We start from the raw sequence: 12,477 nt of genomic DNA on the forward strand, positions 1-12,477 counted from the left end.
TTTCTCTGGCAAAATAATGAGTATTTTTATTCAAATTTTGGCCAAGAGCCATCTAGAACATTGCTCTTCTGTTTTACAGGGAGGGTGGTTCCAGTTTTAATGCTTAATAACTTAAGTCATTTCATGGGAAGAAATACTCAATACATGAAATGTGATCATATTGTGGTTTATGCCTCAAAGGTATATAAACAGTGGCAAGTTTTTGTTTCACCACATTATTGGCTGGTTGCTACATGTACATGTATTGTATATTCAAGGGGAGAACATATATTTTAACATACCTGCCAACATTTGAAAATGAGAATTAAGAATTTTTAGCACGGTATGTCTTCGAAAATAAGAAATCTGTACCCTTAACAGGCGTTCGCACATGCAGCGGCAGTGTAACTGGCAATACGCGGTAAATCTGTGCAAAAAAGCGAATACAAATTCGCTGCTCAATCATGCAGCCCTTCAACGCACGCAATACGTGAACTCTCACATCGCAGCAAATGATAAAACAAGCTTAATTTGGCTAAAGCAACACCAAAAACAAAACAACAAAAAACAAAACAAAAAAAAAAAATCGAAATTTTGAAAATCCGGAATATCACGCATTTTGGGGTCCTAAAAATCCAAAAAAACAGGATATTCCAGATTATTCGGGAGGGTTTGGCAGGTATGTTTTAACCTTGGTAAAAGATAGGTCACTTATTATCAAAAAAGGCTTTAAAAAAAAAATAGGCCTAAGAGTCATTGTATTTGAAAATATGTCACAACCTATAACATCAAGTATTAATGTTCTGAAAAACCAAGTACGAGAACTGATTTTGCATGTTTTCTTTCTACCGTATGTTCATCTTGTTTATTTCTTCCTTTCCTTCTACACTTTATTCATGCAAGTCAGGTCAGAATCCAAATTCTTTTAAAATCAATAACTATGCAATAGACCCCTTGTGATCTCCAGACCAATATGGTCAAACCAATATGGTCAAGACAATATGGTCAAGACAATATGGACATGACAACAAAACAACAGATTATGGTTAATGTATACATCAAGGAAATGTGATCATACATGTACATGTATATACTTTGCATCATCTGATGCAATGCAATGACCTTGCACTTGTGTTGAATATCAATTAATAAGCCTTGCCCTTGGGCTAAGTACACCATTTATACAGGCCAAGGGGGTGTGTGTACAGTACATGTAGCAGGCTAGCCAAACACTAGCAATAATAGGCCCGTCTTCACTATCTCGAGATTGCCAAATATCCAGCTAATTGAACTATCCCGATGGAAACTATCCAACTAGCGGGATTTCCGGTTTTCCGTGTTTACTAGTTGTACTAGCGCGCTGAGCGGTATAGATCGCATGTGCGCCGGAAATCGTTGTGCATGATGGGATCGGGATATTTGACTCCGTACTTCTGTCTAATGAAGACAGTCGCAAACTATCCCGCTAGTTGGGAGATAGTGGGATATTTTGCAAACTAGACCGAGATATCTTGGGATATTATTCGGACCAACTATCCAGCTAATTTTCTACTTCGGTCCAATGAAAACGCAAATTAGCTGGATAGTTTCGATCGGGATAGTTCAAATAGCTGGATATTTGGCAATCTCGAGATAGTGAGGACACGCCTATAGAGCCATCTCAAACACACTTCATTTGTAACAGATATCTGTGACCTCAATACCATGTCCCTGTGTGACAGCAGCCAGCAGCAGTCAAGCGTATGTTGGACTGCATGTGCACACCACTTCATAAACATGATTGAGGAATCCTTGCTTTCTCCTCATGAGATGATCTACTGTACATCACATGTATGATGTAGGCAGGTGAAGATTTGCGTGTCCCCTGATCAAAGGTACTCCATGTGGCATTGCTTATAACAGGTATTTCAAAAATCTGAATGACTGTCTCCTTGATTACATTATTTATACGCACATGACATGTACAGATTTATAAAGCCGCAAAAGAAAGAAAAACAACAACACAAATTAATTTTGTATTGAAACACTCGAACACAAAACAAAACAAAACAATATCTTTAACTTAAAAGCAGCAAGTGATTTTAAACGCTCTAAAGGAAACGTAAATTGAGCTCAGATGGAAAACTGAAAACAAACTTGCAGGAACAAAAAATTCCTGTACTATTGGACTAACTTCCTTGGAGATCTAGCACTCGTGATCAACCCCTAGATGGAGAAGGGGGAGGGGAAGCCATAAGAAGCCAAGTGTAGTTGTCTTGAGAAGTGCTGTTGTTTGGGGGAGGGGTCATTATCTGAACAAAATCTTTAACAAACAAAACACATTTTACTTTATAGTTATACAGCCAGCCTCCATGCACTTTTCATCTAGAGCTGTTCACAAAGCTGATGTCATCCATCTTTAATTCCAAGATGAATTGGTATGATGATCTGAAGCTGATGCAATGTATTCATTGTTCAACAACAGGCAAACAATTGAATTGGCATGAGCAGTCCTAATCCATGCATCACGTTCATGTACCCTGCATATATATGAGTGTTCTATTTCCATAGCCTGATTTCAGACAGAGTGAGGTTTAACACCTTTACATTTCAAAGAATTGTTCATCTAAGAAAATCTAGAAAAGAGACATGTTTAAAGACTAACAATCTCTTGAAAATACTTTTAAAATTTTAACTACCGGAGGGCCTGTGTTGAAAAATTATTAAAAATTAATCGAAAAAGCATTTTTATATATGATATGTATTACTATTAAAATAATGGAAAGGACTACCGATAATAACAATGGAAAAAAAACCAACAGAATATGTACCACCAACATACTTCTGAAAAATAGCACTAGGCAGTGATCTATTCTACGATCTTGGGATGAACTGAGATATTTCCTTTTTAGCAGGAAAAAGGCTTTCTCTTTTCATTTTTGTTTTAATTAAACAAATTAAAACAAGCAACCCCTGCGAGTCTGTACTAGTTTTTTTTTATTGTATTTAAAGAAATTTAACCAAACATAAATGTTGCTTTGTGTCTCTGTATGAGAGTGTAACATCCATAGCAATATTTACCCACTTGTCTGAACAAGGGGAAAACTAATGACTTTGTAAATATTCATTAAGGCCTATCATTCACATTATCTGTCAAAGGGAAAACTAATGGCTTTGTAAATATTCATTTAGGCATATCATTCATATTATCTGGGATTCTGGGGAATGTAAATGATATTTCTAATTGAGGCTGTAGCGGCTGCAATGTAACAGGTTGCAAACTAGGTAATTATTTTTTTCTTTTTTTCTTCACAGGATCCTGCTTTCTATTCATATTCTCAACCAGCACGGTATACAATGGACCTACTCTTCATGGTAATATCGACAGAAGAAAGACATCTCTCACCCAGCTTGCAGTAAGACTGTAAGGCCAATGTAATCAACATGAAACATGAGTCCTCACCCTGGAACACATTGGCATTGCTATTACCTGGACTCAACTGGTTTACAGCAATCAATCCACCCATATCCAACATGACCAACAATCAAGATGGAACAGTACAATGCTTCCTTCAAAGATCCTCCAACCTCAGTCAAATTATTCATTACCAAACCAAACAATGATTTATTATCCAATTATGATGTTTTTCTGTTCAGGAAGGTTCCTGCTACAGTATGTTTACTCTAACTTTATACACATGTTTTTATTGTTGAGAAGAGCAATACCTGTATCTCCAGGGAGGTTAGTGGTAAATGTCAACATTGCCTGACATCATTAAACCACAGGCACAAAGCATTAGATAAATGTTGCTTTGAACACTCTGTATTTGAATGATGTTTGACTATTCATAAATACAATATCATATATAATTTATCAAGCATTAACAAGTTGTTGAAAGAGACAAATTTGAAAATATACAGTCCCAAACTCTTTTCATGAAATGTGCAGAAAGCGTATAGCATTCCCTGATATAGTTAGGAAAATGTAGGCCTTATTTTTTTATTTGGGGGGGGGGGGGGAGGGGGGGGGGGCAAAAATGGACAATACAATCCTACATTCCACAGTACATCAACAATAGAAACCTTGTTTCCTCATTCCATTGAAAACCAGTGGTTAGTGAAGCCTATTTGTATAAAACTACAGCAGCATTTGCAAAATCAATTTCTTAAGGTGCACTGTAGAGCCAATTTGAATTTGATATAGAGTTATTGCTACCAAGACGGCTCCCCTGAAAAATGTAGTTAGATAGACATTGAACATCTCTCTGTAGTTGGTGAAACTACGGTACATAAAAAAAAATGTAAGTACTGAAATAACAGTTCTTGCAGCAAATGTGAAAATGTAACACTCTCCTTCAAATAACAATATAAATCATTCATTTCACTATTGACAACTGGCCTATTTATAGCAATTGTTTAAAAATGACAATCTGTGCAATCCACTTACATTGTATTTGTAGGCATTCAAATCAAAGAAAGAAGAGAAGTAAGGGGGAAATTTACAGTACTTAACTAAGAATAGAGATTAAAGAAAACCTGTAGAAGAAAATAATTAACAATACATCTGATACTCACTTCCGTTTTCATTCTTGCACAGGTACACAGGGTTCCAATAATTCCCGTTATTAGTCATGGCGGTGATCTTTAGCAACACCAATGTCCAAGTCAAAAGTTTTGATGATGATTTTTAGGAAAACCAGTGTCCAATTCAAAATTTTGATGGTGATTTTAGGAAAAACAATGTCCAATTCAAAAGTTTTGATGGTGATCTTTAGGAAAACCAATGTCCAATTCAAAAGTTTTGATGGTGATCTTTAGGAAAACCAATGTCCAATTCAAAAGTTTTGTTCAACAGCTCACTTCCTACAGTAATTTGGACGAATGTGCAGCATATATACCCCAAACACTTAAACTGAATTAGAAAAGAATCTTTAGTGAAGCACTGGGGCAGATACAGGCCTAAGCTGTCCTCATGAGGCTGCAGTTGGAGCTCTTCTGATTTCAATTCCTGCAATCCTGCCTATTGAGTAGTATAAACATCACAAACAGACCACCGCTCCATGATGCAATGTAAAAGTGTCCCCGAATCAGCTGTTTACATGTACCTGTGCCTTTGCATTGCTTTTCATTCTTCGCATGCACACAGGCACCACCACGCACCATGCAAAGTGCAGACAATGACTAGTCTTACCAGCCTAACACACCTCTGAGAAAATGTCATTAACAGTCATACATGTACCGGTAAGTGCAACAGTGATTTCAAGAAATAGGGAATCGATAACATGGGCCTGTTGATTTTCAGTGAGATCAAAGTACTCAGCAAAAAAAAAAGAAGGAAGAATCAAACAGAGAAATTGTCTGGAGGGGATAAGAAGTCTTTCTATGCAATAATACTATGTTATTGTGGATCATACTGTGGCAGTGACTGCATGATATGCTGCCCTCTATAGCCTAAAACTCTATAACCCTGACAATTTTTTTTGGTAGTGCATTTAATACTTCTTTCACTCATAAACTTTCAACTCAGTAGCTAATACCGGTAGTATTCTTCGAAAAGAGTTGGACTTTACAATGATACAGAAGCATTTTCCTAAGCACTGCTTCGATGTCGTTTAGGTCAGTAAAAAAAAAATGATTAGCATCCTGCCTTTTTGAAAAATAGGAAGGTGGAGGCCCTTTTTCTTTCTTTTTTTTCTCAAAATGGCTGCTCAGTACATTTTCCCTGCGTCCAGCCAGTCAGGCTATTTTTCAAGATGGCTGCCAGCAGTTATTTATTAATTTTTGTTTAAATTCAGAAAAATATTATGTTTTCCATGTTTTTTAATTAAAAAAAAAAAAAAAAAATCTGTGGCCTTATGTAGATAAATACAGGGGGATAATACATCACCCTGTTTTTATTTACATACTGGTAAGGCCATTTTTAAAAAAATAAGGAAAATAAGGAATTTTTCCCACATCGCAGAATCCATCTGATCTAAACATGTACAAAACAGCCTATATCTTGAACAATGAAACATGAATTTCATTTTTAAAGCAATATGACTGAGGATGGTGTATCCTAATACATTTTGAGTAGTGCCCCATCGAAGAAGGCACTTAGGAGAAAATAGAAAATAATGATTAAGCCTGCTTTGAGGTACATGTACTTGCACATGTACTGTTTATGTTGACCATGAGGCTAGGAATCCACTCTACTGCCCTCTGCGGTAAAAAGCAGTTTAACAGTCTATTCGACCATAGTTATTACCAGGGTAGATATATGTGCAGCAGGCCCCTTTCAATAATAATGAACCAAGTAACTCCTTGAATATCAATATAGCTGTGTCATTTTGAACAAATATTGAATTCTTTTTTTAAGTTACATATCTGCTTATGGTAATTTTGAGTGGTTGTTGTCTCTTCCGATATTTCCTCATAGTTTTTAATGATATCCTGGCACGATCATGAGTATTTTTTGGATTTGTTTTGGCACACATTACAACTGAAGTGTCGTGCGCATTCTTTCTGTGACTAGTCCGAAATAGGCCTGAGTCGAAACGGGTCCCCGCCCGGGCCCCGACCGTCGAGCTGAAACCCGGTTTTTGGTTTTCGGGTTTCGGGTTTTTCAAAATTAAATTTCACACTGATATTTCGAAATATAGAACTAAAAATATGCAATTCACAAACTTATATTTCAATATAATCAAATAAATATGCTTTAGAAATAAATGGATATTGTTTTAGTTGACGGTAGATGTTTTTATCGCTCTAAAATTGAGGCTGCAAGAAAGGAATCACGCTTCGTGGTACCGATCGAGTGTTCAGAAACGGAAATGGAAATAGATCTATGACCCATGCCACTGAAGACAGAGCGAGAAAGTGCGACACAGAAGACTAAAATGTTGATCAGACTATTGCAATTAAATCGTAATACTAAAGGCATTAATTTAATTGTCAAATTATATCCACAATATAATGGTTTACCCTTGATAGTTTGATGAAGGAAAATAAATTAAAGCTCTTGAAATAACATCGAAGTGCCTTTCGTTCGTTTTAAAAATACGTGTATAACGGCAATCAGAAGTTACGAGTCAAGCTTGATATGCATGTTTACATCCCTGCACCGTCATCCGACCTGATCGGAACAATAAGCATTGAACAAATTAAAAAACATCACTTAAGACTTTGAGGGACTCCAATTCAACAAAATTACCGTAAAATAGTTATTTGCTTTGACAAATAATACTATAGATATTCATAATATCTTACAGAAATAATGATATTTCATGAGCTATACGTACTCCATATCGAGTTCAGCTAGCCATCATTTTGTAATGAGACGTAGTTGTCATGCTTGCAGCGCAGTAGGCTAGCTGTAGACAGAATACGGCAGCTCGCAGAGAGGGAAAAAATCACGTAATAGTCCCGTGAATATCACGTGATCTCAGGCCCGCGCTTTTTTCCTCTCTCTGCTGCATACTGCCCTCTACAGTCTACTGCATGACAACTACGTCTCATTTCAAAATGATGGCTAGCTGAACTCGATATCGAGTACGTAGCTCATGAAATATCATTATTTCTGTAAGAAAATTTGAATATCTATAGTATTATTTGTCAAAGCAAATAACTATTTTACGGTAATTTTGTTGAATTGGAGTCCCTCAAAGTCTTAAGTGATGTTTTTTAATCGGTTTAATGCTTATTGTTTCGATCAGGTCGGATGACGGTGCAGGGATGTAAACATGCATATCAAGCTTGACTCGTAACTTCTGCTTGCCGTTATACACGCATTTTTAGAACGAACGAAAGGCACTTCGATGTTATTTCAAGAGCTTTAATTTATTTTCCTTCCTCAAACTATCAAGGGTAAATTATTATATTGTGGATATAATTTGACAATTAAATTAATGCCTTGAGTATTACGATTTAATTGCAATAGTCTGATCAACATTTTAGTCTTCTGTGTGCACTTTCTTGCTCTGTCTTCAGTGGGTCATAGATCTATTTCCACTTCCGTTTCTGAACGCACTCGATCGGTACCACGAAGCGTGATTCCTTTCTTGCAGCCTCAATTTTAGAGCGATAAAAACACCTACCGTCAACTGAAACGATATCTATTTATTTTTTAAAGCATCTTAATTTAATTCAATTGATTATTTTATTGTTTTGAAAGCAGTAACTGTCCTTTTCGTCGCATTATTAGAACAGCAACTTAGTCTAACTCCCGCCGCTGCATGCACACGATTTTTAGTGTCAGTGCAGTGGTGAAAATTTCGGGTACCCGGTCCCCGCCCGAAATTTTCAAGTCAAACCCGGGTTCGGCAAAACCCGTGATGACTCAGGCCTAGTCCGAAACTTGCCCTGCAACAGAGATGAGCATCAAAACTTCTTGTGATTACTAAACAATTATCAGTTTTTAAAATAAGGAAGCAGTGTTTAGAAGATGAGAAAAAAATATTTATTTTGCCTTTAAAAACTATTTGATCAGTATTTTGTGAAAATGAATTTTTAAGAAAGCCTTTTTATTATTCCAACATTGTTGGTTTTTATTCTGATTTGTTTCATCCTGCATGAATCAAAATGGCGGCTCGCATGTTCTCTGTCTACTTTTACACCATATTTTGATATCTAGAGGCATGATTTTAGCACTCAACATCGGCCAACATGGATGAAAATAATTTCAAACGGGAGAATGTACTGATCTGAACCAAAATATGGCAGTTAAGATGAGCTCTAAACAGTGTTAGCCTTGCCACTCACCCTCAACCACCGATGTGATTACCTGTGATTCTGTGCTAAACACGTACGGACCGAACGGAGCATTTGCAGCTAGAAACTACTTTCTAAGGATTATTTGAGAATTTTTGATCGACTACAAAAGTTCAAAATAAGTTTTTCATAATTAAAGCATTAACTTGATATTAATTATAGAAAAAGAAGTTGATCGGTTTGTGTACGAGTGAAATGCAGGGAGGAAGTATGAGTGAAGGGAGAGCGCAATGTCATCTAGCCATAACAAACAATGTGCGTGCGCGTGGAAATTTCAATTGTCAGCTCCAGAATGTGGCTCTTATTCGTAGTGTACAACCTCCCTCTTACCTTAATCCATTCATCATTTTTACCTGCCTATTTAGTACCACCACCTATCCCATAATATAGGCTAAGAAATTGTGTATTTGAATCCCAGATTTTACCTTTTACATTTTTAAATTTATTTCCTAATGAGTAATGATTTCAGTCTATTGTACAATCAACTAAAACAAGGGACTAGGTGTGAGACTACACTACACATGTCACGTCAGGTGCTCTGTGAATCTGTCAAAATCTACAAGATCGTCAACAAATGGTGAAAGACTGTAACAGAACCAGGATTTTGTTTCAGAATCTGAGACAATGTTACCGAGTCACTTTAAGGAGTATTTTGTTATTGCCGTCAAATTTTGAGAAACAGTTACATTTGCTTAGTTAGTGATCGCATATTTCAAACATTCAAAACTTTCGTAATATTGGCCCGAAAGTTCGCCCTCCAATGTCTAATATCATATTTGCGGTAAGGTGAATTGATGACACCTAAATAGGGTCTAGCAATAAAATACATTCACTTCAAGTTACTGATGTTGGAAAAAATGCTTTGAAAATTTAAATCGGAAATCTCTTGTCGATCCTGGAGAAGTGCCATTTCGTATTCATTATAAGCACTTCTTGGTCAAAGCGCTAGCAGGGGAGCGCTCGAATCTCTGAATCAACGCAACCAACAACAACCAACAACAACCAACAACAACAACAGAAATTGAACTATCACTGGAAAAGAAAATGCCACTGCAGGTGCCAGTTGCCACAGTAAAAAATATCAACAGGGCCAGGGAGTTCTGACCATTAAGGTTGTGAATTTTGATTGTTAATTTCATTCCCCCACATATTTTGTACATGTTGTATGCAATAGAGATTGGCCAGCAAATTAACTTGTCACGCTTGTTACATGTTGGTCAGGTAGACCTTCGGTGCTAGTGTACTTGCATATCCATTTTAGACCCGTAACTCCGGCTTGCCTACTAAAACGTACCAAAAATAAACTAAATCTTTATCAATTGTTCAAATAATGGTCATGATATAAGTAGGGTGTCTGATCGATTTTTCAATTTTCAATTTGGGATCGTTTTTCACCATTTTTGTTTGATATTTGAATTAAAAATGTAATCAGAATAATACATTTCAAATTTCAAGTCTCACCGATGTTTCTATCAAAAGATACAGCCCCTTCGAAACGCTGCAATATTCATAGCATTTTGATCAGAATCGATGAAAAAGACGTACACGCAGAGTTATGTTGTTTTGCTAAATTTAGCCAAACAGCTGTATCGCGCAATATGCAAGCGTATGAATACAAACGCATGTTATGCGCAACTTGCAGCTTGAACCACGTTGTCTCAGCGATATTTGCCATTGACTAGTATGGCTAGCCGTTTGCACAATAGTACCCGGAAGTGATTACACGTTATAGTCAATGGCAATATTGCGTACGTGCACGTTGTCTCCGCGATATTGCCGTCGACTATAATGTGTAATCACTTCCGGGTACTATTGTGCTAACGGCTATCCATACTTTCATTAACAATACGCGCAGATGTTACGCGCAGATGTTACGCGATGTAACCATGGTTTGGACTGATCGGAGCTCAAGCCTCCCTAATTAGCTGATTCCAAATATGTGGGAAGGGTATTTTCAAACCATTGTGCCAAATGATCCCTTGGGGCTAGCAAAAAAAAAAAGCACCTGGATATTATCCTTATGTCTAGCCCCACTTAAGCCGCTGGGGCGGGGCTCAGGAAAGTGGCAAATTTTGGAGCTAGGATGCAAACAACATTTCAATTGCTGTTTTGACCAAAATATTTTTAGAATTTCGGGGGTGCGGCCCCTTGGGAAATATGGAGAAAAACCTGCTCTTTCCTATCACATCTCATTTATTGAGTTTCACCTTCAGGATCATGAGGCCTAAAGGTTTGAATTTCAAACTTTTTCATAAAATCATTGACCAAATTTCATGGTCGCACAATGCACGTAGACTGCATAGGGATGCGTGCAATCTGGGAAGTATTTTAGCGCACAACATCGGGTGCGCGATAAGACACCCTAATATAAGGTCGTTGTAGTTTTTACCCCTTTCGTGTCAATTTTCCTATTTTTTTTTTTAGTATTTTCCTAAAAACAAAGACAATATATTAGACCCTATTAACTTTCTCAGAGGTTTCACGGCAAAATCGCTGCACATTAAAACAATACAATTACCATAACGATGGAGGGCCAGGGTGCAGGTGCGCGAATAGTCAATTAATACCAGACATTTTAATATAAATACAGTTGATAACTTCACGCACGCTTGCACGCCCAAACCCCTTAGTCGTACGGTCCGGCCTATCGCTATGCACTTGTATTGTAATTGTAGACTAGGCTACAGTGATTTGCCGTGAAACCTGTGAGAAAGTGAATATTATAACGTCTTTTTTTTAAAGAAAATACTCCGAAAAAGAAAAGAAAATTGACACGAAGGGGTAAGAAATATAACGACTTTATATCATGACAATTATTTGAACAATTGATGAAGATTAAGTTTATTTTTTGGTATGTTTTAGTAGGCTATCTCCACGCCGGAGTTACGGGTCAAAAATGGATACCAGATACGAAATTACACTCACTAGCGCCTGACCTTCACCAGTTTAATAATGCCAGTCCCACACCTTTACTTTCCACGAGTGTTTTTCTCTCTTCTCATTTTTCAATCGACTTACCTGGACCAGAAAAGTGCCATAATCGTTGGGAGGGTGTCTTTCCAATGCGACGTAAATCTGTCTTTCCAACTTCGTTATCCCCGTCATCGTCTGAATCAGGATCTTTCGGTATTCCCACAAAATTTGTCTTTTTCTGAGCCATTTGTGGTGATTTTTCTCGCTTACGTCGCAGTTTGATTTTGATCGTACCACTTCTGTATCGTGATCGATATCACGTGTTTTCAGCGTGATCTTTGTGCAGTCTTGAAGATCAGCCGAATTAGTTCCTAAAAAAGTATTAGACCCTACCAGAAATAAAATAAAAAATAAAAGAAACTTCTAGTCCAGTTGGTAAACTAGGCCTAATGCACTTCCATTCTAATGTACTACCTGGTTTTGTGAAAGAATGAGTCCTTTTCACACAAAAAAGCATGATAATGGGGGTGATGATGATGATGAGGATCGGAAGATGATTATGATGATGATGATGATGAGCTAGGATGGAAATGTTGATGATAATGATAATGCATGCATATGGTTGTTGTTGCTGTGACTGTCCTTGTATTTGTTGTGTCTTGATACTATGATTGTCATTATTATATATATCATATCATTACCATTCCCTTATAAAAAAGAACCATGGTAACCATGGTTTTTTTGTCCAAATTACCATCCACCATGGTAACCATGGTTGTTTGATATGGTTACCATGGTGGATGGTAATTTGAACCAAAAAAACATGGTTACCATGGTTTTTTATAACATGCATTGTCA

General features: G+C 37.0%; 1 protein-coding gene across 4 annotated transcripts in view; it reads right to left on the reverse strand.

Annotated features, from left to right (window-relative positions):
* Nucleotides 1–11,937, reverse strand: part of LOC579456 (6-phosphofructo-2-kinase/fructose-2,6-bisphosphatase 1) — a 40,057-nt gene extending 28,120 nt beyond the window's left edge. For 2 of the 4 annotated variants that reach the window (XM_030973214.1, XM_030973213.1), the window contains exon 1: nucleotides 11,725–11,937. In XM_030973214.1, coding sequence (XP_030829074.1) covers nucleotides 11,725–11,866 — 142 coding nt within the window. In that variant the 5' untranslated portion in view covers nucleotides 11,867–11,937. Of the gene's footprint in view, nucleotides 1–4,533; nucleotides 5,221–11,724 lie in introns of those variants that run through there. The other 2 variants (XM_011673146.2, XM_030973215.1) reach the window with 2 other exon arrangements.
* Nucleotides 11,938–12,477: the final 540 nt, after the last annotated feature.

This window comes from Strongylocentrotus purpuratus, unplaced genomic scaffold (assembly GCF_000002235.5).
Source record: "Strongylocentrotus purpuratus isolate Spur 01 unplaced genomic scaffold, Spur_5.0 spur5_scaffold_6, whole genome shotgun sequence".
In the NCBI taxonomy this organism is placed as follows: domain Eukaryota; kingdom Metazoa; phylum Echinodermata; class Echinoidea; order Camarodonta; family Strongylocentrotidae; genus Strongylocentrotus; species Strongylocentrotus purpuratus.